This window comes from Hyaena hyaena, unplaced genomic scaffold (assembly GCF_003009895.1).
Source record: "Hyaena hyaena isolate Hyena2069 unplaced genomic scaffold, ASM300989v1 scaffold_414, whole genome shotgun sequence".
Lineage (NCBI taxonomy): Eukaryota > Metazoa > Chordata > Mammalia > Carnivora > Hyaenidae > Hyaena > Hyaena hyaena.
In genome coordinates, this window is record NW_024081044.1 from 1,195,651 (window position 1) to 1,223,461 (window position 27,811).

The 27,811-nt window shown below is 56.9% G+C and overlaps 2 protein-coding genes across 3 annotated transcripts; one reads left to right on the plus strand and one right to left on the minus strand.

Annotated features, from left to right (window-relative positions):
• Positions 1-20,077: 20,077 nt before the first annotated feature.
• IER2 (immediate early response 2) lies at positions 20,078-22,168 on the minus strand. The gene has a single exon (XM_039252285.1). It carries the CDS (start codon positions 21,700-21,702, stop codon positions 21,034-21,036), a length of 669 nt encoding a protein of 222 aa, XP_039108216.1. The 5' UTR covers positions 21,703-22,168; the 3' UTR covers positions 20,078-21,033.
• Positions 22,169-24,877: 2,709 nt separating this feature from the next.
• STX10 (syntaxin 10) lies at positions 24,878-27,753 on the plus strand. Of its 2 annotated transcripts, none has more exons than XM_039252279.1 (8): positions 24,878-24,989; positions 25,237-25,406; positions 25,555-25,649; positions 25,729-25,791; positions 26,649-26,756; positions 26,856-26,962; positions 27,170-27,264; positions 27,361-27,753. In XM_039252279.1, exons 1-8 carry the CDS (start codon positions 24,955-24,957, stop codon positions 27,435-27,437), a joined length of 750 nt encoding a protein of 249 aa, XP_039108210.1. In that variant the 5' UTR covers positions 24,878-24,954; the 3' UTR covers positions 27,438-27,753. The 2 variants fall into 2 exon arrangements, with proteins under 2 accessions (XP_039108210.1, XP_039108211.1); XM_039252280.1 differs by having other exon boundaries at positions 26,856-26,958; positions 27,361-27,452.
• The last annotated feature ends 58 nt before the right edge of the window (positions 27,754-27,811 follow it).

Genomic DNA, 27,811 nt, shown 5'->3' on the forward strand with positions numbered 1-27,811 from the left:
GCCCCCCCAACCTGTCACCCATGAGCGCCCCACACCCACCCGGAACATCTTGCCCCTACCTCCCGCCTCCATCCGCCCACGACCCTGGGCAGCTGGCCCCCCCCCCCCCCCCGCCAGCCCTGCCACGTCCATGCATATCCTGCTTTCTGTCGGTCCTTCTACTATATGTATGTTGAGCATCTGCTGTGGGACCAGCACAGGTCCCGGAGCAGTGGTGAGTAAGACGGGCACTGTGCGTACCCTCGTAGGCTCACAGTCCAATGGAGGAGGCAGAAAGCACATCAAGAGACCTACACCAGGGGCGCCTGGCTGGCTCAGTCAGTGAAGCGTCCGACTTCGGCTCAGGTCATGTCATGATCTCACGTCCGTAGGTTCGAGCCCCGAGTCGGGTCCTGTGCTGCCAGCTCAGAGCCTGGAGCCTGTTCTGGATTCTGTGTCTCCCTCTCTCTCGGACCCTCCTCTGTTCACGCTGTCTCTCTCTCTCAGAAATAAATAAAACATTTAAAAAAAAGAAAGAGAGACGTACACCAACAGACCAGAAGGAAAAGCATGGAAATAATGAATTACCACGGGGTATCTGCTGTGAGGAAGCATCCTGAGGCCTGTAGAGAAGCTGACCTTCCTCAGAAAGGAAAGGGAACGTGTCTGTGAGACAGAAGGGGAGCGAACTGAGAGGACCAAGATGCAAGGTGCATCCTCCTTGGGGCTATTTGGTCTTTTCCTGAGGGCAATAGGGAGCCTCTGAAGGCTCAGGAGAACTGGCATCCTCAGACTTCCACTGACTTATAGACAGAAAGTGGTTCCGGTGATTGATTACCAGGGGGCGGGGAGGGAATGGGGAGTGAGGGTTCAATGGGGACAAGAGTTGAAGTTTGGGAAGATGAAAACGTTCTGGAGATGGATGGTGGGGATGGTGCACGTATGCAAAGCCACTGACCTACCGCTGAGAAATGGTTAAAATGGTAAATCTTAGGGGCGCCCGGGTGGCTCAGTCAGTTGAGCATCCGACTTCAGCTCAGGTCATGATCTCACGGTTCCTGAGTTCGAGCCCCGCGTCGGGCTCTGTGCTGACAGCTCAGGGCCTGGAGCCTGCTTCTGATTCTGTGTCTCCCTCTCTCTGCCCCTCCCCTGCTCATGCTGTCTCTCTCCCTCTCTCAGAAATAAATAAAACATTTTTAAAAATTTAAAAACAAGTAGGGGCACCCTGCTGGCTTAGTCAGTAGAGCACAAGACTCCAGATCTCAGAGTCGTGAGTTCAAGCCTCATGCTGGGTGTAGAGCTCACATACATACATACATACACACAGGTTAACTTGATGTCACTTGATGTGTTTTGTGGAAAGAAAGAAAAAGAAATGAAAGAAGGAAGGAAGAGAAGGAAGGGAAAGGAAGGAAGAAAGAGGGAGGGAGGAAGGAAAGGAAAGAAGGGAGAAAGTAGAAGGGAAGGGAGGGAGGAGGGAGCGGGGAGGGCAGGCAAACGCACTGGCCACACTGGCCACATCTCTTGATACAAGGCAGTGACAGCTGACAGCACCCAGCAGGGGAGGTGACAGCAGGTAGGGGGAGGGAAAGGCTGAGGAAAAGGGACAACACTGGGTCAGTAGATGAGACACGGCGGCTGGCTAGGTAGGGATATGGCTGCCGGGATGGAGCCAGAACCCTGACCGCGCATCCCAGCTGTGCCCGTCACCAGCCCGCCCATCCCACTGCTCAGTCCCACTCCACTCTGAAGGCCCAGATGGCCCTCCCCTTGAGGACACTGTGTCCCCGAGCCACTTGTCTGCAAATCCCACCCATCTCTTCAAAGAGGAAATATCCCGAAAGCCCTGAGTCAGAGGACTGGGGGTGGGGGTGGGGGGGCAGGGGGAGACACTCAGGGCTCAGTCCCTGCAGAGCAGGGGTCTGCAAACTTCTCGGAAAGGCCAGACAGGAAGTAGTTTCTGCTTTGTGGGCCGTCTCCGCTGCAATGATTCAACCCTGCCACTTAGAATAAAAGCGGCCACAGAGGAAAGGTGAATGAATGAACACAGCTGTGTATCAATAAAACTTTATTTACAGACACGGCATTATTCCACTGAAGTAGATTTGCCATGCCACACCGTGTGAATTCAAGGACTACGACAGGTCAATTTGGTACATTTATGTATTGTAATAAGATTGCCATCGTAGCCATAATTAGCACCTGGATCGCATCGTGTAATTATCATTTCCTCGTAGAAGCTGGAATCGTCCAGAGTCCTATTCTCTTAGCCTGTCGGACGGTTATGATGCATTGTGTTGTATATATTCCCTCCGCAGAGCGTTCGCTCTTCAGGACTTATTTTCCACTCATTGCCAGTTTGTACTCTTAAACAACATCTGTCCTCTCCCTCCAAGCCCCTTGGCTACTGAAATTTGAACTGCATATAATTTTCACATCGTGGTGGGTTTTTTTTTTTTTCCCCAACCATTTAAAAATGAAAAGGCCATTCTTGGCTCGCAGGCTGTGCAGAATCAGGCAGACGGCTGCGTTTAGCAAATGAGGGCTGTGGACGCTCCCAGCACCACCTCTTGACCCACACCTGCTCCTTTTAATAACCAGGGTTTTAAAAACATGGTGTTATGAAGATAATAGAGAGGTGCCTGGGGGGCTCAGTCGGGTAAGCGTCTGACTTCAGCTCAGGTGATGAACTCATGGTTTGTGAGTTCAAGTCCCACGTGGGGCGAGCTTGGGCCCTGCATCAGGTGAGTTCAAGCCCCACTTCTTTCTCCCGCTCTCTTCCTCTCTCTCCCTCTCTCTCTCTGCCCTTCGTGGGATTCTCTCTCTGCCCCTCACTCACTTGCGCCCTCTCTCTCTCCTTCTTGAAAAATAAAATAGAAAGAAGGTGGGGCCTTTGGGAGGCACTGAGATCATTGGAGCCTCCACGCACAGATTAGTGCTCTTATTAAAAAAAAAAAAAAAGGCCCCAGGGAGCTCCCTCATCCCTTCCACCACATGAGGACACAGAAAAAAAAAAAATCTGGTCTGCGAACTGGGAAGCAGGCTGTCACCAGACATCAGATCCGTCAGTGCCTTGACCCTGGACTTCCGGCCTCCAGAATAGTGAGAAATAAGATGTCTGTTGTTTATAAGTCACCCGGTCTCTGGTATCTTTTTAAAAAATTTCTTAATGTTTATTTATTCTTGAGAGAGAGAGAGACAGAGCGTGAGTGGGGGAGGGGCAGAGAGAGAGGGAGACACAGAATCCGAAGCAGCTCCAGGCTCTGAGCTGTCAGCACAGAGCCCGATGCAGGGCTCAAACCCACAAACCGTGAGATCATGACCTGAGCCGAAGTCGGATGCTTAACAGACTGAGCTACCCAGGCGCTCAATCAGCAGAGGATTTTAATAAGTAAGAGACTTGGAGGGCCCATTCTGTGGACACCAAGAGGCCTATTTCCACAGACACCCCTGTCATCATTCCACACACCCCCAGCCTCCCCTCCCGCCTGGGTGACCGCTGTTGGCCACCTGCTCCGTGTTGGGGCTCCGCTCTCCCCACTCTCCTGAGATTTCGGTTCAGAGGAGCTTCAAGGACCTAGCATTGGGGAGACGCCCTCCCCACGGCCCCAAGGCCAAGGCCACCTCCACTCCAGACAGGGCTGGGAGGAGGGAAGCCTCACGCCCCTGTATGAGCAGGGGTTTAACACGAGGCAGGCTCCTTCCTCTCACTCCTGCACCCACGGCCTCCCACCACACACCCCTGTAAACCCTTTAATTTGAAGCCAGAGCAGAAGCACGAAGCGCTCTCCGCTTGCTGACTTCCTTCTGGTTTTTTAATTGTGATAAAATTCACAGAACGTAAAATTAACCCTTAACCATCGGAAAGTGGATGATTCAGCCGCATGTGGTACTTTCACAGTGTTGTGCAACCGAGGCCACTATCTAGTTCTAGAATATGTCCAGCCCCCCCCAAGCACCCCCCAGAGAAGAATTTGTACCCATTAAGCAGTCACTCCCCGGGGTGCCTGGGTGACTCAGTCCATTGAGCATCGATTCTTGGGTTCCAACTCTTGGTTTCCACTCAGGTCCTGATCTCATGGTTCTGGAGTTCGAGCCCTGCATCAGGTTCTGTGCTGACGGCTCGGGAATGCTTGGGGTTCTCTCTCTCTCCCTCTCTCTCTGCCCTTTCCCACTGGTGCTCTTTCAAAATAAATAAACTTAAAAAAAAAAAGCAGTCACTCCGCATTTCCCCCTCCTTAGCCCCTGGCAACCACGAATCCACTTTCTGTCTCTGTCGAGTCGCCTATACTGAGTATTTCGTATAAATGACGTTAATGACACATGGCCTCTTGTGGTTGACCTCAAACATAATGTGTCAAGGTTCATCCACGTCAGAACATGTATCAGAATTCCTTTCCTTTTTATGGCCAAATAATAGTCCATAGTATGGATGGACCACATATGTTTATCTATTCATTCTTTTTTTTTTTTTTTAAGATTTTATATTGGGGTACCAGGGTGGTTCAGTAGGTTAAGTGTCCGACTCTTGATTTTGGCTCAGGTCATGATCTCACCTGAGTTAGGTTAGTGAGTTCGAGCCCCGCATCGGGCTCTGTGCTGGCAGTGCAGGGTCTGTTTGGGATTCTCTCTCTCCCTCTCTCTGTCCCTCCGCTGCTTGCCCTCTCTCTGTCTCTCTCTGTCTCTCAAAATAAATAAATAAAACATTTTTTCAAAGATCTTATTTTTAAGGAATCTCCACACCCAACGTGGGGCTTGAACTCACAACCCCAAGATCAAAAGTCACATGCTCCACCCACTGAGCCAGCCAGGAGCCCCTACCCATTCATTCACTGAGGGACCTTTGGGTTCTCTCACATTTAGGCAATTGTGAAAACACAGGCATACAAGGATGTGTTTGGGCAACGGTTTTGAATTCCTTAGGGTAGGATGACTTGAGTTTTGGCTTAACAGCCAGCAAGGATAGGGGCACCCGGGTGACTCAGTTGGTTGAGTGCTTGACTTCGGCTCAGGTCATGATCTCCAGGTTCGTGAGTTCGAACCCCGCGTCGTGTGCTCGCTGCTGTCAGCGCAGAGCCCACTGTAGATCCTCTGTCCCTCTCTCTCTGCCCCTCCCCTGCTTGCGCTCTCAAAAATAAATAAACAGTAAAACAAACCCACACAACAGTACAGCAAGAACACTGTGATGGAGAGTTTGGCCAATGTGGGTGGAATGAATGAATGAATCAACGTCTCGATGAAGCTTTCCTCCAGCAGCACTGCCGGCTCTGGTGCCTGAGAAGCTGTCTGGCTGAGGGGAGAGCCTTAAATGCCCCACTTGGAGAGGGGTGCCAAGGCAGAGGAGCCCAGCGAAACACAGGTAGGGATATAGACTCCTTCCTGAACACCTAGTGGTTTCTGGAAAGGTCCCAGAGGCAAAGCCCAGCTCTAAGGGATAGAGGAACAGGGTTCTCCGGAGACAACCCAGGAGGTGAGGTCAGCCTGTAGCACGGAGGTGGCATTCCCAGCAAGGAGGTGCCCGCCGGCCATCCCCAAGGCTCACCCCCCGCCGGCCACCTGCTCCCAGCCCACCCAACAGATGCCAGGGCTAGGAGGGCCCAGGAAGAAGAGGCACGCGAAGCAGACAGGATGGGACAAGCCCTTCGATGAGCTCTCATGGAAAAGGGTCGAGAAAACGATTTTGTGCCCAGCCTGGCCCCGCATCCGGCTTCTTAGCGCAGGGTGGCAGTGAGGAGGGTGGCAGGTCACCTCAGTCTCTGTCATCGGCTGGGGACAGCCTCCCTCTTCTCTTCCTCCCCCCCACCATACACCTGTCACCTTCCAAATCTCCAGGTCAAACTGCCCCAAGATGCTGCCCGGAATGCTCAGACATGTCCCTCCGTCACAGCCACAGGCAGAAGCCACCCACGCCGGCACCACCCTGAGCCAGCCGGGCCTCCACCAGTGGAGAGATGCAGCAGTCCCTGGAGACCCCTGTGGACTTGCAGACCCCCGACCCCCTCCACCCCCCCACCGCCCAGGAGAAACAGGCTGGAAGAGAATAGATGAGGGCTCTTTGCTGCAACAACCCTGAGAGGAAACAAGGTCTCCACAAAATATAAGAGACTCTTTTAAAAAAATTTTTGTTTTAATGTTTATTATTTATTTTTGAGAGAGAGACAGAACGAGCAGCGGAGGGGCAGAAAGAGAGAGACTCCGAAGTAGGTTCCAGGCTCCGAGCTGTCAGCACAGAGCCCCACGCAGGGCTCGAACTCATGAACCGCGAGAACATGACCTGAGCCGACATTGGACGCTTAACCGACTGAGCCACCCAGGTGCTCCATAAGAGACTCTTAAACTAGAGAGAACACACTGAGGGTTGCTGGCAGAGTGTAGGGTAAGGGGACGGCTTAAATGGGCGATGGGCATTAAGGAGGCACTTGCTGGGAAGGGCACTGGGCGTTATTTGTAAGTGATGAATCACTAAATCTTGAAATCATTATTACACTATATGTCAACTAACTTGGACTTAAATATATCTGAATGAATGAATGAACGAATGAATGAATAAAAGAAATAAAATAAGGTCTCCAAAGATGGGGACCCCCCCCCCGTGCAGTCCAGGGATTGACAAACTTCTGTAAAGAGCCAGATAGGGAATGTGTTTGTCTTTGTGCATCTCTGTTCCAATAAGTGTGTTCTGTCCTGTACGACAGAGGTGGCCCCAGACACCACCCCACGCCCATCACGATGGCTACCATCAAAAAACCCCAAACAGGCATTGGTGTGGATGTGGAGAAAGGGGAGCCCCCGTGCGCTGCTGCTGGGAACGTAAACCAGGTGCGGCAACCCTGGAAAACAGCACGCCAGTTCCTCAAAAAATCCAAACTAGAATTACTGAGTGACCCGGCCATGACACTTCTGGGTAGACACCCCAAAAGAATGGAAAGCAGGGTCTCCAAGAGATATCTGGAGGGGCGCCTGGGTGGCTCAGTCAGTTAAGCATCCAACTTCAGCTCAGGTTGGTGAGTTCGAGCCCCGCGTCGGGCTCTGTGCTGACAGCTCACAGCCCAGAGCCTGCTTAGATTCTGGGTCTCCCTCTCTCTGCCCCTCCTCCGCTCACACTCTGTCTCTGTCTCCCAAAGATGAATAAACGCTTAAAAAGAGAGAGAGAGAGAGATTTGTATACCCATGTCCACAGAAACATTATTTCCAATAGCTACACCGTGGAAGCAACCCAAGTGTCCATCAATGAACGAACGGGTAAGCAAAATGTGGTCCATCCATACAAGGGAATAGTACTCAGCCTTAAAAAGGAAGGAGATTCTGACACTGGCTACAACATGGGTGAACCCCACTGTTCTGCTGAGTGAGATAAGCCAGACACAGAAAGACAAATGCTGTCTGATTCCACTTTATATGAGGCCCCCAGAGGAGCCAAATTCATGGAGGCAGAAAACCGAATTGTGGGCGCCAGAGGCTGGGGCATGGGGTGGGAGAGTTAGCGTTTAGCGGAGCCTGAGCTGGAGAATTACAGTTCTAGAGACGGATGGTGGGGAGGGCTGCACAACCGTGTGAATGTACTCCATGTCACTGATCTGTACCCTTAGAAACGGCTAAGTGGTAAAATCTTCTGTGATGTGTTATTTTCACTCAATTAAAAAGCAACCAAACCGGCCGCAGACAGTATGGACATGAGGGGGCATGACTGTGGACGCATAATTTACACCTGCTGAAACTAATTTCAGATGATTTTTTTTAAATTTTTTTTATTTTTTTTTAATGTTTTATTTATTTCTAGGAGAGAGAGAGAGAGAGACAGCGTGAGCAGGGGAGGGTCAGAGAGAGAGGGAGTCACAGACTGAAACAGGCTCCAGGCTCTGAGCTGGCAGTCAGCACAGAGCCCGACGCGGGGCTCGAACCCACGAACCGCGAGATCATGACCTAAGCGAAAGTCGGACGCTTAACCGACTAAGCCACCCAGGTGCCCCAAGATGATTTTTTTTTTTTTAACGTTTCGTGGAATAGTCTTTTTCTCTTGTTTTCATCTGTTTAATAATGTAAAAACCCTTCTGAGCCGGAAGGCAGTGCGGAGGACCGGCGGGTGCGGCCCACGGCCTGTGGTTTGGTGACCCTGGTCCAGTTTGCTTGCCCTGCACCTTGGGCCTCTGGCCTGGCAGGTCTGGGGCCTGGCGCAGACTTGCTGCATGCATGAATGAGTGAATGAATGAATGATGGGAATGAATGGATGAATGCACAAATAATGGCAACGGGACGCCGGTGTTTGCAGCCAGCTGGAAACACTTCACTTCTTTGCTGAGTAACTCTGGGAAAGCCAATTACCCTCTCTGGGCCTTGGGTTTTCAGCTGTAAATAATCCGGGTCTGGTGCCCGAGCAGGGCGTGCCTCCACGCCCAGGGCCTCCTCTGGCCCCTCCCACTCCGGGGCGGGGCGAGGGCTGTGGGCGGGGCGGAAACCCGGAAGCAGAGAGAAGACCGAAGGCCGCTGTGCACTAGCCCCTTTTGTGTACCCCTCCCCAGGCCAGGCCGACGCTGAGGTCTGCTCTGTACCACACACAGTCTCCCGTCCAGGCCTAAATATATTCCAACCTCAGAGACATTCCACATCCCACACTCATTTCCGCCTTTCTGCCCTGACACGGAGCCAAGAACAAAAATCCAGCTGAAGGTTGGAGGGGGGAGGCACGGAGGGGGAGGGAGAGGAAGAGGAGGAGGAGGAGGGAGCGAGCCAGTGTGACCCGTCTGAGAGGTGTCTTCAAGGGTCCTGGTCGTGATGGGGACGCTGGGAAAGCTGAGAATGAGGGGGACACCCCCACCCCCGCACACTGCTCTCGGTTTTGAGTCACCATCCCGGCATTCGCTGGCCCGGGGCCAGGGCTGGGTGGGATGTCAGGGCGGCCGCGGCGGGCGGGGAGACCTACTTTAGCCTTGGTTTCTCCCCCACGCCCACAAGGGCCTTGGGTCTGGGAGCACACGCCCCAGCTCCCACTCAGTAAATCCAGAGGCCACGCTGGGGCTCCGAACTCCCGATGGCTCCTGGGCAGCGCTGCCGCCTCCGCCCACCCCTGGGAACCAGGAAGGAAGGGCTGCCTGTCGCCACCCACCTGGGACTCAAGCCTGGCGAGTCCTGCCAGCAGGGGCTGGGGAGCCGGCAGCCTCCTCTCCAGGTGGAGTGGGTGTGGCCTAGAAAGGTCACCCTGCCGGCCCCTCCCCAAGATGCCAGTAGCTGTCCATCACCTCCCTGCCCAGGGCTGGCACCAAGGCCCCGGGTTTTACTACACACCTGTATTTGGGGAAAGACACGCAGTGCCGAGAGGCAGGGCAGTGGAAGGTGGGTGGCGAGTCTCCGCCTCAACATTCAGCCCCATCGGGGGACATTTTTCAGTTGCCACAACTGCCGGAAGAGGCGCTTGTGGTACCGAGTGGGTGGAGGCCACGGCTGTTGCTCGACATCCTCTGATGCACCAGGCAGCCCAGCCACAGAGACTGATGCGGCCGCAATACGTGCAGAAACGCTGGCGTCTGCCGAGGTTCGAATCCAGGCTACCCACTTCTCAGCTGTAAAGACCACAGGCAGGAGGAAAGCTCTCTAACCCCGTGGTGCTTCAGCGTCGTCCACGGGAAATGAGAAAAAGGCCATAACAAACCAAGGAGTGAGGACTCCGTGAGTGGGGCACTTTCATAGTAAGCACTAACTTCTGTGATTGTTGTCATTCTCTTTTTTTATTTTGTTTTCCTTTAAGTAATTTCTACGCCCAGTGCGGCGCTCGAACTTGCGACCCTGGGATCCAGAATCCTATGCTGTGCTGACTGAGCCAGCCAGGCACCCCCGCTGTGATTCTTAAGACCTCAGGCTCCAAGTCCCACAGACTTGAATTCAAATCTGACGTTTGTCGTTATCGTCCCCTGGCTGGCTCAGTGTGTAGAGCAGGCAGCTCTTGATCTCGGGGTCGGTCGTGAGTTCAAGCCCCACGTTGGGCATAAAGCTTACTAAAAACAAATAAGCAAACCACACAGACATACACACACCCCAAAACAAAACAACACAACCCCACAAAACCCACAAAAGACAAAAAACCAAAAACCAATCCTGACACTAATCTGCTGGATTTGGACAACTGCTGTCACTGCCTCTCTCCAGAGTCACCAGGGGCCGTGGATGAGCTACCAGGCACACAGCCTTAGTGTGCGCTGGGGACACAGGGGTGCTGAGTAAACTCTCGCTGGGCTCAGAAGTGCCGGAGCCTGGAAGGGGCAGGCGGGGACAGAAGACCATCTGGCTTCTGGGTTCCACGGACGCCATGGCAACGGGACAGGATGGGCTCAGGTGCAAGAGAGTTGGAGGCGAAGGCTTCAGGGAGGATTCACGCTGCCCACAAGAAGCACGCGGGAAGCATATGGCCCCGTGCGTGCGTGAGGCCAGGCCAACCTGGAGCGTGGCTGGCAGGAGCCTTCTAGCCGAGGAAGTGCCCCCAGCTTTCTTTTTTTTTTTTTAATTTTTAATGTTTATTTTAGAGAGAGAGAGACAGAGAGTGAGCAGGGGAGGGAGAGAGAGGGAGACACAGATTGGAAGCAGGCTCCAGGCTCTGAGCTGTCAGCACAGAGCCCGACGCAGGGCTTGAACCCACGAACAATGAGATCATGACCTGAGCTGAAGTCGGACGCTTAACCAACTGAGCCACCCAGGCGCCCCTCCCCCAGCTTTCTAGAACGTACAGGCCCGCTGCAAGGAGGGGAAGTCACTGAGAGCAGGGCACAGGCACATTAGGGTAACCTGGGATGATCGGGGGCAGAAGATTTCTCTGGAGCCGTGTGTGTGTGTGTGTGTGTGTGTGTCTGTGCGCGCGCCTGCGCGCGCACCTACTGGGCCTAGACTCAACTCACGGTATTAAAGGGGCTGAGCCCGCTCTCCCCAGCTGACCAGAAACCCAGGTCCAAGCTTGGGACATGGCCTTGGGGGAAGCTCCTCGCTCTGGCCTTCTCGGCCTTCGGGGACAGGGCTGGCTTGAGTCACAGTGGAACTAGTGCGAGATCACACTGTGCATGTGCCCACACCCCTCCCACGGTGTACGGAGAGTCACGAGAAAGCGGGCCAAGCCTGAGGAGAAAGGAAGGAGGCACAGGGAAAGACACTGGACCGGAAGACACAGAAGCGGCCTCTGATGCCCAGAGTCCCCCAGGGCCCTCCTCCCTTGCAAGTGGCAGCCTGGGCTCCACAGAAATGCAAAGCAAAGCAGGAGAGGGGAAGATCCCCCCATTCCACCGGCTGAAAGGAAAGCTTCGGGGGTCCCAGTGCACGCCCATTCTCAGGGCCTGCTTCCCGGTTTTCTCTAGAACCGGCTTCGCACCCACCCCTCTCAGGAGGGAATGCCTTGGCCTAAACAACATGGCAAATTCCGGCGGCTGTGTATGAGGCAGTGTCTGCAGGGGGCTGGAGGGTAGCTGGGGAATACTCTGCGGCCGCTTCGACACAGAGCTGAGAGGGAAAGGGTCTCAAGGCACCCCCTCCACCCCAGGAGTCTGAAAGTTGCTGCCTGCAAGGGACTCAGCAGTGAGTAATTGCAGGCTTGCTCTGCCTTCCCCGGTGGTGGCGGCGGCGGCGGCGGTGGTGGCCAGAAGCCAGGACAAGGTTCATTCCGGAAGGGCGGGCCGCAGAAGGGAGGGGAGAGAGGGGAAGGCGGCCTCAGGTGGAGGCTGGCTGGCGGTAGGCTGGCCTGGGGCCCGAACCCCCAGCTGCTGGGCCTCTAACAGGCCCTCCCACCTCCCCGCCTGCCTGCCCGCCCACCTGCCCTCCGGTCTGAAAGGCAAAGCAGTGAGCCACTTCCTGTCCCAGACACCAGCAAGGGGGCCGGGCAGCCGACTTTCCAGCCTAGAAGTTTGGGTTTGCTCACTGAATAATGATTACAAAACAAAAAAACGAACCAACCAAACAAAAACCCCCAAACACGCAAACAAAAAACAACCCTAAGACCAACTTTATCCTCAAGTCCTTGGGTTGAATGCGCACATAGGGGCCCTTGGGGAGGTTTTTGCTGTCGGAAAGGGGGGGAAAGATGGTACGGAGGCACCCAGCAAGCGGGTGTGAAAAAGCTCAAGGGGGCATTTGGTGGGCAAACCTGGTCGGCGGTGGGCTGAGGAAGCAAGGGGAGAGGGAGAAGGCCGCCCAGGCCCAGCGGTGGTCCGGGAGACCTCGGGCCAGGTGGCTCTCACCCCACCCCCCAGCTCTCTTTCTTTATCAGTGGATGGAAGATAAGCCGCTGGGTATATTTGAGCAAAAGTCCACTGGTGTGGACAAGGTCCCCAGGTAACCCGCCCCCCACCCCATCCCCCCAATCCAGGAAAGAAAAACAATGGACTCTGTTTTCCTAGACCTGTGTTTGCTCTGTCCCTTAATTCCCTCATCTGTAAAATGGGCACAGTGAAAGTGCCTACTTTCTTTTTTTTTTAAGTTTATTTAGAAAGAGAGCGTTGCAAGCGCACAAGTAGGGGAGGGGCAGAGAGAAGGAGAGTCAGAATCCCAGGCAGGCTCCACACCATCAGTGCAGAGCCCGACGTGAGGCTTGGACCCATGAGCTGTGAGATCATGACCTGAGCTGAGATCAAGAGTAGGATGCTTGGCCAACCGACTGCGCCACCCAGGGGGGCCCAGGCCTACTTTAATTCTGACCTAGGCTTGCCGTGATGTATAACTAAGTATGTGTGAGGACCAAGCACAGCACCTGGCTAGGTGGGAGGCACCACCATGTGCAGTCTCTTCTTAGAACGGGCGTGTTATCTGGTCTGTAACTACCCAAAAGCCTCCGGGGCCGGATGCTGAGTCTCCAGGGGCGCTCAGAAGCTCCTGGAGACTCACAGACTCTCCTGAGGGTGAACTTCTCAGGCTGGCTCTGTAAACAGAAGAGAATTTGCAATGAACACAACAGCTAATTCCCCAGCTTCCCGGAGCTCCAAGAGACGGTTTCCAAGCCCCCCAGCGCGGGTCGCTCTGGCCAGTTAGGACCACGCTGTACTCCTCTCAGGCCCCAGGCTTTCCCAAACAGGGAAACTGAGGCCCAGACCAGCGAGTGAGCTGGCTAGGGGGCCGTGACCCCCAGCTAATCTGTCACAGCAGCACACGTCGCCAGACCTTGGATCCACCTGGGTCCCTCGGCACAGCCAAGCCCACCCCCAGAGATCCTGGGATGTCCCAGCCCTCAGCGTGGAGGAGTCTCCCAGGCGACCTACACCCCGACCCCTGCACAACCCCTCAGCTCAAAGGGGAGCAAAGGACCAGGCTCTACGGCTCCACTGAGGACAGCAAGGTCTGCATTCGCCTGGTCCTTTCTGATCATTTGTGAAAACAAGACCTGAGACGGGAGAGAAAGAGCTGCTGGTCCGCAAGCCTTGTCCACGATCCCCTCGCAGTCCCCTTCCACAGTCCAGGCCCCCCCCCCCCCAGATGAGATGCGGCACCCGAGGGAAGGGAAGAGTTAACAGGAAGCGCCTGGCGTCCACCAGCTACAGAAGCCCATTGTTCTGTCGGTCCCCTCCCCCTCGACCAGGAAGACCCTCTGGGGAGCTCCTTCAAAAGGGCCAGACTGGTGTCTCCAGGCTGCTGGCCAGCTAGTCGGGAGAGCGAGCACAGGAAAAGGAAACCCGCCGGGCGCGGGCTGGGGCACAGCTGTCACCGCCACGTCCCCCGGGGCTTTCCGAGGAAACAGGGGGGTGCTCAGCCTAGCCTGCCCCCGGAGGGGGGGGGCGCGCCCTCCCTGCGGTCCCCATCTGGAAGCCAGAAAGCTTTGATCTCGAGCCTTTAGGTACAACTTAAGCTCCTGCCTCGCTCCACCCGTTTCCCCCCTCCCGCCGCCGCCACTCCTCCCCCATCTCTGGTGCAGAAAGTTTCACACCCAACCCTCCCTCCATCTGATTTCAGATCTCTTCTCCAGGTCTTGTCAGCTTTTTCTGATTAGCCGACTCCGGTGGGAGATGAAGGAAGCGAGTGCTTTGGTGGGGCGTCCTGGGTCGGGGTGGGGGGCGCAAGGAGGAGGAGAGCTGTTGGCAGTTCCCAGGGAGACTCTGGGGGCGGGCAGGGCCAGGGCCAGCAGCTGGCCACCAGATGTGGGTGGGCGGGCCGAGGAGGAAATCAATTGGTGCCAGTCGGTGGCAGGCGAGGAAAGGCAGGTGGGGGGGGGGGCTCTAGGGGAGCGGCCCAGGTGCGGGAGGAAACTGAAGGGGTGAGGGGGTGGGCACTGAATGTTGAGGTTATTTCTTAACTGAGAGCCAACAACGTGCTGGGGGAGAGGGGCTCGATCTTGGACGGGTTGGGCCGGGACGTTGGAAGGCAGCGCGGGAGGCGGGGACCGGGGAGATTTCTGCGAAGAGGGGCTGCATTAAAAACGGTCAGGCAGAAGGGTGGGCGTCAAGAGTTCTCAGGCCTGGATGTGTAGCCGGAGGGCGTTGGACTCCGCTCCCCAGGACACAAACGTAGGCCGACCTAAGCTTCCCTTAACAGAGAGATGGGCAGAATAAACCCCTAGGCTGAGCCTCGGGAAACCTATCAAATGCCCCAGGCGACAATTGTGGCCGCAGCGGGGGAAGGTGTGGGCTCCCCTGAACACGCGTATGTGGATCTGAGCTCCACTAGACGCTGCTGCGGGGGCTCTGGTTACCCGTGGACACCGGGGAGCGGGGGCGGGGAACTCTGGGCTCCTCTGGACACGCGGGGGGCTTCACAGCCTCCACGACAACGGTGGGTAGCATGAACCTCAAACCCTGGCGATCTCCATTTCCCTCCCGCTCCTTCCGCGATTTACCTGATTCGGAGCGAGCCCCCAGCCCCACAGGCCCCGGCGCGGCCTCAGCCTTCCGCGGGCCGTTGCTTGGGGGTGGGGGGCGGGGGGCCTGGGCGGAATCCGGAAGGGACCGGTTTGGGGGTCGAGGGGCGTGGCCCGGGCCACTGACTGCACTGGGAGTTCTTGGAAGTCACTCGGGTCTGCGCGCAGGGGGCGGGACCCGGGGAAGAGCGCGAGATGAGGTGAACCCGCCCGTCCCGCCCCCGTCTGTGATTGACACCCAGGTCGCTCCGCCCCGCGTGGCGGTAGTCACTGACCTCGAACTCCCTGCGTAGGACTCAAATTTCCTGGCGGAGATCAAGGCCCCGCCCCGGCCGCCCTAGGCCTGCGCCCTCCCGGCTCCGACGCGCGGACCTCGCCCGGAGTTCCTGGAACCGGGTAAACCGGTCCGGGTGCTACTTCTGTGGCCCGGCCCTTTCCCAGCTTTGCGGAGGCTTTAGCGGGGCGCCTGTCCCTTAGGTCCTGCGGAGGGGAGAGTGGAGGGGGTCTGGGATGGCCGGCACGACTAGAGCTGCCCCTTACTTGCTCTCCTGCAGGGCAATCCTTTCTGGCCTCAGTTCCCCGATCCGTAAAAAGTGGAGTTAAAAGGACCAGTCTCACCTGAGAGCTGCAAATGAATCATTCATTCACAAAAACCACTTAGTAAGCACCTGCTAGAGTCCCATGGCGACCACAGGCCAGAAGAGGAGACAAACCCAGAAAGGAATATAAAATTCCAAGTGTGATGTTGGGGAGGGGGGGCTCTTGATCTCAGCGTCAGTAAACAAAGATCTTGGGCCAAAACAGAGGGCATTTGTAGCTTTGTCTCTCTTCCAGAAGCAGAATTTTTCCTAACTCTGGAAAGGTGGCCGGAGTGATTCACTGATATTTAAATAGAAGAACGAATCCCTTAATGTCTCTCTTTTCAGCTTTTAGCCTTCACCGAGTCTTCGGACTAAAAATAGGCCTTTTTCTATCTCCTGTGGTAATACTTTGTCTCTACCTTTGCTAATCTCTGTCCCTAATTAGGAAAGCTACCTGGACCCTCATACTGGCTATTGTTTCAGCAGAATCTTGGGACATTGCTTTGTTTTCACTGTAACTTTTATTAACTGGTACCTTCTAAGTGTGGTTAGTGATTAACAAGTGGGTTACGGTCAGAAACATTTTTAGATAAATAATACTAAAGCTGTGATGTAGATAATGACAAAATTCCTGACCAGTAATTGTCTGAAAATTGGGAAATTCTATTCTAAGAGTCATAAGAAGCCACTGATTAAACAAGGCAGTAAATACTATGCACTTAGCACTTGCTTACCCCAGAGAACCTCGTTCACTCTTTCAGGCTCCGGGGTTGTGCAAGGAATGAACATATGAATGAGGACACAGATGCTAACTAGAACATTCATTTACCCTTTCAGACAGTGAGTGGTGTTTTAAGGAAGGCTGAGAAGAGGGGTCAAGGGGCTGAGTGGCAGAGTGGGGAGCTATTTTAGATCGGGTGGCCAAAGAAGGCCTCTCCCAGGAAGTGACATTTCCACAGAAATCTGAACAAAATCCGAATGGATGTTCGGGAGAAGAGCATTGCAAACAGAAGGGACAGCACGTGCAAAGGCCCTGGGCTGGAACATGCCTGGCCTGTTTTCCAAGCAGAAAAGAGGCCACTGTGGATGGAGGGGAGGGGAGCTGGAGAGTGAAATTATCCAACTGGCATTTTATAAGATCTGTGTGGCTGCCGCGTAGGATAGATTGTGGGGGCAAGAGCGGGGGCGGGAGGGGAGCTGAGCCACCGCCCCCATCCAGGTGAGAGGAAATAGCAGCTCACAGGAAGATGGGAACCAGAAGCTGGGGAAAGTGGAGTGCGATGAGAGGTCAAGGTGACAGCAACCTGTGACTGGGTGCCATGGGAGGGGAGGAGGAAAAGGAATCCAGGGAAGATTCCTCAGATGGGAGGCAGCTGGGAAACAGCAAGATTTCTCTTTAGGTCCTGTTTGGTTTGGAACACCTGAGTCTCCCACCAAGGAGACATGGGGAGGGGCCTTGGACAGAAAGCCAGGGCGTGGGGGAGGGGGTCCAGGAGACAGAGAGAGGCCAGGGGCTTGAGGTGGGGAGAAGCCAGAAGTGTGGAGGCCTGGAGGAGGGAAGAGTCAACCCGATCAAATCACTGGGATGAGACCAAACTCGAGCTGAGACGGAACGCTGACCCTCCTTCACACCGAGCTATTGGAGACAGGAACTATTTTTCCAGCCCTCTGGGATTAGCACAGAATCTGTGCACATATTCCCATCCATATATGTCTGTATTGCTGTATGTGCTTTTATTTTTTAATGTTTATTTTTGAGACAGAGAATGAGCAGGGCGGAGGCAGAGAGAGAAACGCAGAATCTGAAGTGGGTTCCAGGTTCCAATATGACGCGGGGCTCAAACTCACAAACCGCAAGATCAGACGCGTAACCGGCTGAGCCACCCAGGCGCCCCTGTACGTGCTTTTAAATGGCCGGCACCTGAGTTCTACCAATAATAAAATAACCACACTCCCGGTGTGCCAGGCATCCCACAAGGCATTTTTTTTTTAATGTTTTATTTATTTCTAGGAGAGAGAGAGACAGCGTGAGCAGGGGAGGGTCAGAGAAAGAGGGAGTCACAGACTGAAATAGGCTCCAGGCTCCGAGCTGGCAGTCAGCACAGAGCCCGACGCGGGGCTCGAACCCATGAACCGCGAGATCATGACCTAAGCGAAAGTCGGACGCTTAACCGACTAAGCCACCCAGGCGCCCCCCACTAGGCATTTTATATGTATTATCTCACTTAACCTTTGCCATGAACCCGAGTCGTAGGGACTATTATTGTCCACAGTTTACAGCCAGGGAAACTGAGGCCCAGAGAGGCGAAGCAACTGGCTGTACAGACACAGCTACACAGCAAGCAGGTAGAGCTGGTGGTCTGGCTCCAGAATCTGTGTTCTGACCCCACAAAGTCTGCCGCCGGCCTTGGTCGCTCAGCATCATGGTTCTGAGCCATCGGGGTTGCCCAAGAGTGTAGATCCATCCCAGGTCAGGCCATTTATTCTCTGGGGACGCACGGATGCTACCAGACCAGTCAGGTTAGAGGGGCAGGTAGGATGTTTCCAGTCTGTACCATGGGTAACATTCTAGGGAACACCCTTCTGGAGCCTCCTGCTGCAGGCCTGAGGCTCCCCAGGGAATCCACAGGTCAAGGGACCTGTGACATTTTTTTTTTTTTTTACAAATAGTTTATTGTCAAATTAGTTTCCACATAACACCCAGTGCTCATCCCCACAAGTGCCCTCTTCCATGCCCATCCCCCCTCCCCCCCACATCCATCAGTCTTCAGTTTTTGTCAGCATTCAAGAGTCTCTCATGGTTTGCCTCTCTCCCTTTCCCCCACCATTTCCCCCCTTCTTCTCCCCCTTGTTCCTCACTTAAGTTCCTCCTAATCCTCCTATACGTGCAAACATATGATATTTGTCCTTCTCTGCCTGACTTATTTCGCTCAGCATAACACCCTCAAGATCCATCCATGTTGCTACACGTGGCCAGATGTCATTCTTTCTCATTGCCATGTAGTATTCCATCGTATAGATAATCCACATCTTCTTGATCCATTCGTCCATTGATGAAAACTTAGGCTCTTTCCATGTTTTAGCTCTTGTGTAGAGTGCTGCTATGAACATTGGACCTGTGACATTTTTAGTTGTCACAACTATCTTTCCATGAATTACTCCCCCAGAGGGCCTATCCCAATGATCCCATGCCATGTAATGGTGTGAAAACACCAGACCTCATCAGAGTCGGTTATTGTGACCAACATTCAACGTTGCCTATTTAAAGGGTGGCATGGGGTCTTGGGAAGGGGGATATATTAAAGGGAGGTGTGTGTATGTGGGGTTGCGGGGGGGGGGGGGGCGTCTCCTGTCTCCCACCACCTCATCCCCAGCCTCCAGCCCGGAAGCCCCCGGGAGGCAGGGCGGAGATCGACCTGACCGCTTCCTGGGAGGAAGGAAGGGCCGGGAGGTTCCTGCCACTAGAAGCGCAGCGAGGCCCCTCCCCAGCCGCCGGGGACTTCCCGGGGCGGGCCAGGTTCTCAGGGGAGCTGCTCCCACGCGGACGCATTGAACTGCCGCTGGGGTGTGGGTCTCCAGTCCCCCCCCCCGACGTCGCACTGGGGAGTTAGGGGGTTAGGGGTCAGGACCCCGAGTGGGTGGCGCTAAAGTCTCCCCTGTGTGCCAGGAAAAGAATCAGGTGGCCGCGGAGGCGAGCGAGGCTGGATTCCCCTGGGGGAACCCGGAGGGAGGCGGGGAGCGGGGCGGGTGGACGAGGCTGGAGGGGAGCCGGAGACGGGAGTTCTGGGGCGGGCCCGCCTCCCCTCCATCTCACCCTCCTCCTTCCACCCTGCGGCCTCGGGGTCAGGTCCCCCGGGGTCGCGGGAAGCTCGCAGAGCCGGAGCCAGCCGGCTGGAGGCGGGGCGGCCGCTTTCCCGGCGCCTCCCGCCGCCCTCCCTGCCCGCACCTGCGGCTCCTTTGTCCTCCTAACTGCCACCCCGCCACCCGCCCTGCGGCAACGCCTCGCAGCCCCTCTCCTAAATCAGCATTAGATAAAATTATGAGCGTTTTCCCCTCTGGGGTGACTAAAGTGGAGCTGAGATGGAGCCAGCGCAAATAACTTGGGCTCTCAGGGGGTTATTTCTAAATCTACAGCCGCCTTTCGGGGACGCTGTTTAGAGGCCCACTTCACAGATGGGGAAACTGAGGCTGGGAACTCCCCTCCCAGTCTGAGTCACAAAATCATGCCGCCAGAGATAAGAACAAGGAATAAAGGGCGCCCCAAAGCTCACAGGGAACCCCGCCAGAGCTGTTCAGTTGGTTGAGTGGAGTGTGGGGGGTGTGAGATCTTCCGATGCCTCCAAAGGAGGCGTGGCCTTCCCAAGTCCGCTTGGGGCACTGTACCCATCAGATTTCCCCTCAAACATCCGAACTAGTTAAACCCTCTTCCCTCCCCGCCCCCGATGCCCCTCCTTCTCCGCCAGCCCCGAGCTGCGGGATTTTGATGGAACCAAATATGGGGGGAGCTCAAGGAGCCAGAACAGCAGAGAACTCCGCACGGAAACGCTCTGGCAAAGAAAATGGGGCCCAGCCCCATCCCGCCCACTCTGCCCACGTGATAGCCGGTCAGACCGGTTTCTGGGGCCCCAGCGAGCCGCCGCCAGCGCCTGACCCCTTAACCCTGCCCCTCCCCCACCAGGGAAGAAAACCAGACGGGCAGCACAGGCTTTATTCAAATGGTCTTTATTTTCCTATCTGGCGTTTCTAGCGAGAAGCCAGATAGATGAAATTAAACAGAATCCGCCACAGTAAAGGTAAACAGACCTCAGCACGCTCTGGCAAGAATCTTCCCCCTTCCCAAACTGGCCCAGTCTCACCAGCAACTGGTCCCAGTTCCCCCAAACACCCCCACCCAGTTTTGTGATTCAGACCAGGATCCGTGAGTCTGAGGGACGGTCACGCTGGAGACTGTGAACGTATTACCACCTCGAACGCCCCAGACGAGGAAGATTTTAACCTGAAATTAGATCGGCCCCCACCTTGCCCCTGCTATACACCCGAAGGCGCAGGGGCGCGGGGCGAGGTGACTCAGGACGCCCTCCTCCCATTCCCCAGGGCGGTCCACACCCCAGACCCTCCTCCCAGGCCCCACACCCACGCAAGGCAACAGGAAGCTCCCCACGTCTGCCCCATGACGCAACGATGACCGCTTGCACAAGTATGTCACTGGTGGGGGAAGGGAGCGGCTGCCTGGAATTCTCTGAGGTTGGAAATGCAAACACCAACTATTGAAAAACCTTGAAAGGGCAGCACAGCTCCCAGTAAAAAAATAAAGTCCGACCCTGAGGAGTTTAAAGAACCAAGCCTCCCTGCTCCCAGTCCCATAAGGAGAGGGAAAGGTCCACGTCCCAGTCCGTTAAGACAGCACCTGTGGGCGCAGCAGGTCTCGGCGGAAGGCGCTCGCGCTCCCCGCTCAGGCTCCTCGGCGCCGCCGCTGGGCACAGGCGGCGACGGCTCCCCGGGGGCAGAGTCCCTCTTCAGGCCTCTCAACAGCCCGGGCGGCAGCTCCTCTCCACGGTTTCAGCGGGCGCTCCCCCGGGGGTGGGCCCCGCCTCGGGTGTGCGCACTCCGGCCGACGGTTCGGCCCGCGCTCTGGGCTCCCGTAGCGCCGCTCGGGGACCCTCAGAAGGCCACCACGGCCCGCACGAGCACGTTCAGCATGCTGTCCGCGGGGCGGCAGGCAGGCTTCGTCTCGCATGCCGGCGGCGCCGTCGGGGGGGCGGCGGGGCTGCAGTTCAGGAGGCCAGAGAAGCGCCTCTGTAGGACGCGCGCCAGGTTGGGGAAGGCGCCCTCCGCTTGCGCGGGAGGTGGCTGCAGGCGATCGGGGACCTCCGAAGAGGCTCCTTCCTCCTCCTCTCCTTCTAGACGGGCTTTCTTGCTTGGGACCAGTCCGACGTCCCCGCCGTCACTTAGGCTGCTGCTCCGCCGCTTGCGGCTGACTTTGGTGGGGCGCGGGGCACAGGGGGCTGGGGTCTCCTCGGCTCGCGGTGCCTCCCGCGTGTCCATGGGCTCCGGGGAAGGCTGCTCACCGTCGGGGGGCGCTGCCTCGGATACAGCTTCCGCTTCCCGCAACTGGTGCAGGCGAGGATCAGGGGAGCGCACGGGCGGCAAGGGCACCTCGGACTCGTGGGCTTCCACCTTGGCTGAGAGGTAGAGCTCTCGCGCGCTGCGCATGACCAGCGACAACTGTAGACTCCGGTGCAGCCGCAGGCCACCGCGCTGCATGCGCGAATGGTACATCTTCCACACCGACAGGGTCATGATACGTTGCGCCTCCTTCTGCACCTCCATGGCGGCTAGACGGCAGGGGCTCCCTGGCTGGGCAGGACAGGTAGCAGGTGCACTCCGGGCTACGCGCTCGTTCACGCTTCTCCCCTCACGCCAGCCCACGCTGTGACACTGCTCGGACGCTCTACCGCGGCGCCCGCCACCCGGGCCCTTTTGTACCCGGAGTGAAGTCACGGAGACGCCCCGCCCAATCAGAGAGCCGCATCCGGGCTTCCCAACGCACCGCGGCGAGAGACTCCTTAAAGCGACAGGGTGGAATTTACCGAGGCGGGAGAAGGGACGGGAGTCGGGGCGTTGAGGAGCCTTCCTTAGTCCACGCAGAGCTCTCCGGGTGGTCCCCTTTCTCAGGACCCTCAATGCGCGGGCGCGCGGGCCCAGAAGAGCAGGGTGGCGGATGGGGATCAGAGTCCACCCACGTGCTTGCGTTTGAAGCCCCAGTGGTTTGTAGGTGGCAAGTTTCCCTTCGCACCGGGGAAGACCGGGGTTCGAACCAGTGCTTTCCCCCGTGGGCACAGTTCCTAGGAGCTACTAGGTGTCTAGTTAATGCTTTTTGAATCGGTAACCAATTAACATTTCTTGAATCAGTAACCGTGCTAACGCTTACTAATCACTTACCACCCGTCGGGCGCTGTTAAGGGTTTTCCTTTACTAAATACCAGCTTGATGCCTCGCCTCCACTCCGCGGAGGGTATGCTATACCTGATTTCTTCAGCTGGGGAAATCGAGACAGAGTGACTTGTCCAGTATTTCCACTGCCCCGAAACGGGGCCACTGGGGGGCTCCAGCTCTTGGGTCTTTCTAGCGTAAGCCAGCCCTCCTCACTCCCCTTCTCTGTAGGCAGTAAGGAGGCGGGCAGCAAGGGCTGGCACCGGGGCAGAGCTGCCCACTCCACGTGCATCGGATGTCTGCAGACACGAGCGCAGCCCGGCGTGCCATTCCTGCGCTCCACATCGAACACCCACCCCCGCACTTTCCCTCACTCGAGCTCCACGGGTGTCCTGCGTGCTCGCAGGACAGAGGACCCGGCAACAGGACAGTCCTGGTGAACACGTGGCTGCGCCCCTTAGGCAACACGGCCCTGCTCCGCCCCTGCGCCCAGGAAGCGTGGTTCGGGTAGGAGCTGTAAACCGAGCAACGCAGAGAGAGCGTGATAGATAGAAAACATCGGCCCCACCCTCCGCTACGCCTTATTGCTCCAGTCCTTCCAAAACAAGATGCAAAATTGTTCTTAAAGCTCCATTCATTCGTGGCAAGGGCCCTTTAAGGGCAGGTTCGTCTCTCCCCCTCCCCCCGGCGCCGACCAGCGAGCAGAGTCTTCCGGCCACTGGAAGCGCCAGACTAAATTTGGATATAATGACGTAGGGCAGGCGCGCGAGCCGCTTCCGGCTGCCCATATAAGGACAGGGGCCGGGATCTCCACTCTGAGCCGTGGCAGCCTCCTTCCGGGCGGGCGGGCGGGGGCGGTGACTTGGCCTCGGAACACGCCCCCTTCCCTTCCCTCCCCCTCTCCCGGCCGCTAAGGATGGCTGTTAAGTCCCTGGCTTCCGGACCAGAGTTTAGCGGGGCGGGCGGGGAAGGAGGGGAAGGTTTCGCTTCCTGCCCTCCGGTGGCCCAGAAGGCGTGGCGCCTCTCTGGGAAGCCCCCCGCCGGCAGGTAGGGACGATCTCTGGGCTTCCACTGACGCCATCGCCCAGAGACCCTCCCCAAAGACCTTGCTAACGCAAGGGGCGATTCGCTGAGGACCCACTCGTTCCTGTTCCCCCATTGGAGACCCACACAATTATTTCTCCCTACCAGGTTCTCTCCCAAGTGTTCCTTCTCCTCCCCCAATCATGCACCCTTGGAGAACCCCACGCCCCGCCTCCCTACCCCCTGCACCTAAGGGCTCAACAATTATTTTATTTTCTTAAAGACCCCTCCAAAAACTGTCTCTAGTCATCGATCATGCCGCACACGACGGCGACCCGCTGAGGACGCCCCAATCTCCCCCGGGGCCCCCATGGCGAATCGACAAGGACATCCCCAGCCCAGGCGCTGTCTCTGAGACTGCGAAGCGACTCCGAAACGCAGGGGCACATAGACTCTTCAAGAACTTCACACATCCTGCCCAGATTTCTCCAGAGACAGACCAGGACTTCACTCAGGTGATGGCTTTCCCCCAAAAAAGACTGCTTTAACGGAGGAGACTCTGTCAGACAGAGCGCCTCTGTCACACAGGGGTCCGCCCTAAGTCTCCAGACATTCCTGGCCCCTCCCCAGACGGAGACCCCACACACCGAGAACTTCCTTGTATACAGCATCCTCAGAGCCACCACCACGCCCCCTTTTCCCGACCGCTAGCCTCGCACTCGGAAAGAGCCCACACCCCAGAAGCATCGCTTGGGGCTCCCACTCAACAGCCACTCCGCCCCAGGGCGATCTTGGGGCGCCCTCCTCCGTAGGACAAAAGAGGAGGGGCAGTCCAACAAGACTCTGCACCGGAGAATGCTCGCACCTCACTCCACCTCCTGGGGGAAAGTAGGGGAGGACCACCTCTTCCCCCCACCCCTTCCCAACCCTGGGCTGGGACGATCTCCTAGGACAGGATCAAGGTGCAGGCTCAGCAAGTCTGTTAAGAGCATCTACAAATTGGGGGCGCCTGGGTGGCTCAGTCGGTTAAACATTAGACTTCTGCTGGGGTCGTGGTTTTGGCGGGTCGGGGGCTCGAGCCCCGCGTTGGGCTCTCTGCTGTCAGCGTGGAGCCCGCTTGGGATCCTCTGTCCCCGCCATCACTCTCTGCTCCTCCCCTGCTCTTGCTGTCTCAAGAATAAACAAACATTAAAAAAAAAAAAGAGGATCTACCAATCGAATGATCCCCTTCCCCAGTCATAACCTCCTCAGATTTGAAGGTTATTATTATTCACATTGTCCAAAAGGGAAACTGAGGTTGCTGCAACAACGATCCCGAAGGGCTGGGTCTCCAACGGAGAGTTGACGAGCTCCGACCCCCAGATTTAACTGGGACACTGCTGGGGGCGGGCGCGGAGAGCTCGGAGAACGCGAAGCTGTCTCTGCCCACAATAAAGATGGCTGTGAAAAGGGCGGAAGTGCGGGCCTCCGAGGCCTCTCTCTCTCCCCTGTCGTCCGGGTTCTCGATGGTGGTACGGATCACGTGACGGGGGCGGGGGTGGCGGGGCGCTTTCCCCTCTGCTGGGAGGGAACCCTCTACCAAAGCCGAGGGGAGGGGGGCTTGGCCTCGGGCGGGGTGTGTGTGACATGTCTCTCGAAGACCCATTTTTTGTTGTCCGAGGGTGAGTGACAGCAATGGGGGAGAGAAGAGGGTGCTCGGTCCCCCCGCTGGCTAGTGCCCGCGTGCCCGGCAGAGCGTGCTGGGCAGTTTGGCACGGCCGTCGGGGTGCGCGGGCCAGGGTCGATCCGTGGCCGAGTGGGATGGGTGCTCAGGGTGTCCTGAGCCCTCACTCGTCTGCGGGCGCAGTGGCCGGCGGGGAGGACCGCCTGCCCCCAGCCGTGACTGCTGTGTGTGCCCCTGCCCGGCAGCGAGGTGCAGAAGGCGGTGAACACGGCCCGCGGGCTGTACCAGCGCTGGTGCGAGCTCCTGCAAGAGCACGCGGGGGTCGGACGCGAGGAGCTGGACTGGACGACCAATGAGCTGCGGAATGGCCTGCGCAGCATCGAGTGGGACCTCGAGGACCTGGAGGAGACCATCGATATCCTGGGGGGTTGCAAGGCGTCCTAGGAGAGCCTATTGCTGTGGCGGGGGGGGGGGGGAGCCGCACACCTGGGAGGAGTTGAGGGCTTGAGGCAGAGGAGGGGGTCATGTCTGGCTTTGGCCTTGACCCTTGACTCGCGACTTACGCATCGTGGAAGCCAACCCAGGAAAGTTCAAGCTCGCGGCCGGAGACCTGCAGGAGAGAAAGGTGTTCGTGGAGCGGATGCGGGAGGCAGTCCAGGTGAGGAGAGTTTCCGGCGGTGGCTCCAGTGTGGGGAGGTTGGAGGGTCTTTACTCTCTGACCGCGTCCTCACCCCCAGGATATGAAGGACCATATGGTCAGCCCGGCAGCCATAGCCTTCATGGAGAGGAATAGTAGAGAGGTAAGGCATCCAGACCCAACGCCCGAGCCCAAGCCCAGCCCCTCTGTGTGTGTTCACTTGTCTCCCTTGCACGTTTGGTCTGTCCCTTGCGTGTCAGTACCCATCTTCTGTGAGCAGTTGGCTCCTGGCTGTGTACCTGCCTGCCCTTTCTGGGGGCGCATCCCCGACCCCTCTGTGTGCATAATCCTTTCTGCCTCCTGGTGTGGGTCTATACGCCTGTCTCCTTTTTTTCTTGGTGTGTTACTGTTTCCAGGATGTATGCCTACCTTTTTTTCTGTGTCTGTACCTGGCACTTCTGAGCCTGTGAACTTGGCCTCTGAGTAGATCTCCATCTGCAGCCGGCTTGCATGCTATTTCCCTCCGTGGGTGTGCCTGCTCGTGACTTTTGTGTCCAATCCCCCAGCTGCCTCTGTTGGTACTTTTGTTCTTCTGTGTGTCCGTCCAGCCTGTCTCCATCCCGTCATGGGATCCCCGTGTGGGAACTGGGAGGGTGGTGCGGGGGTGGGCGGGGGGGGGGGTGGAGCTGGGACCTGTAGCAGTCCCCACCGGCTTCCCAGGTGTGCTACCCTGAGAATGGCATTCCAAATTCTTAAATACATCTCTTTATATGATGAGTCCACCATGGATATGGGAAATCCGCATTCCAGCCCCAGCAATTTCCCCATTTTACAGATGAGGAAACTGAGGCATAGGGAGGTCAGTTGATAGGACCTTGGGGTCGCCTTGTTAGTACGTGGTGGGCTTGGGGAACCCAGGCTATCCCATTCCTGAGACTACCTTCTTGAGTAACTGCCGTCTGTGTCTGGCTTTGCCGTGAGAGGCCCTGTCTCCCTGAACCTGTGGTTGTGTCCCCATAGATGCTGACGGGCAAGCCAGCTGCCCAAAAGTCATCCGGCGACCTGCTGGACGCCAGCATGGCCTCAGCCACCTCTCGTTACATTGAGGAACAACAGGCCACACAGCAGGTTCGTGCGGGTGGTTGGGGGATCCCAGGCTGGGGGAACCGCTCAGGCCCCCCCATCCCCCTCCCTGCTGACAGCATTTCCCACGCCTCCAACCTGCAGCTGATCATGGACCAACAGGATCAACAGCTGGAAATGGTGTCTGGGAGCATCCGGGTTCTGAAGCACATGTCGGGCCGTGTCGGGGAGGAGCTGGATGAACAGGGCATGTGAGGCCAGGATTCTGGGNGGAAATTCAGTTCGGTGAACAAAGATTATTTCGAGCACTGACTACACACCATTGCGAACAAGAGAGACACGGCCCCCCCAGCGCGTAGCCTACAGGGGGGGGGGGGGGGGGCGGGCTGGGCGCCCTCAGCGGGCCGCGCTCATGTGCCCAGAACTTTTGGAGGCGAATGCCATCTTGGTATCAACAGCATGCTGGATGCCTTTGCTCATGAGATGGACCACACCCAGTCCCGGATGGACGGAGTCCTCAGGAAGATGGCCAAAGTATCCCACATGACCAATGGTAAGTCCCCACAGGGATGGTGGGCCGGGGGGCAAAGGTGGTACCTTGTCCCACTCCCCTAACCCCCGCCGTGACCTCTGACCCTCTCGCCCCCAGATCGCCGACAATGGTGTGCCATCGTCGTGCTGCTGGGGGTGCTTCTTCTGGTTCTTGTTCTGCTCTTCTCCCTCTGACGCCGGCCCGCCCCAGGGCGCGGGTCCCTCTAGCTGCGGCAGCTGGCAGGGCCCTGCCCCCTGGGAGAAGGGGCTCCTTCCTGGAGAGCGGTCTCAAGGTTCTCATCGGGGGCCCTGGGCCGGAGCCCCTGCCACGGGTCCTGTCTCAAGTTCAAGTGCGCTTAGGAGGTGGTAGAGGTAGGGAAACCTCAGACACACTCCTCCCCATTTCTACTCTGGTGCCCCGAAGCCGTTTGTTCCTGTGCCTTCCGCGCGTGCCAACTTGGAAATAAAATCCCAGCCTTTTTTTTTTTTTTAAATACACATTCATATCATACTGTGTGTTGTGGCTCGTTAGCTCGTGCCTGCCCCCTTAATGGGACTCCCCTTAATGG

Bases quoted from the DNA above. Each gene is read 5' to 3' on its own strand.
- IER2 (XM_039252285.1), bottom strand. From the start codon at position 21,702: ATGGAGGTGCAGAAGGAGGCGCAACGTATCATGACCCTGTCGGTGTGG.
- STX10 (XM_039252279.1), top strand. From the start codon at position 24,955: ATGTCTCTCGAAGACCCATTTTTTGTTGTCCGAGG. The intron at 24,990-25,236 runs GTGAGTGACAGC...CCTGCCCGGCAG, and splicing joins CCATTTTTTGTTGTCCGAGG to CGAGGTGCAGAAGGCGGTGA. The intron at 25,407-25,554 runs ATATCCTGGGGG...CTCGCGACTTAC, and splicing joins GGACCTGGAGGAGACCATCG to GCATCGTGGAAGCCAACCCA.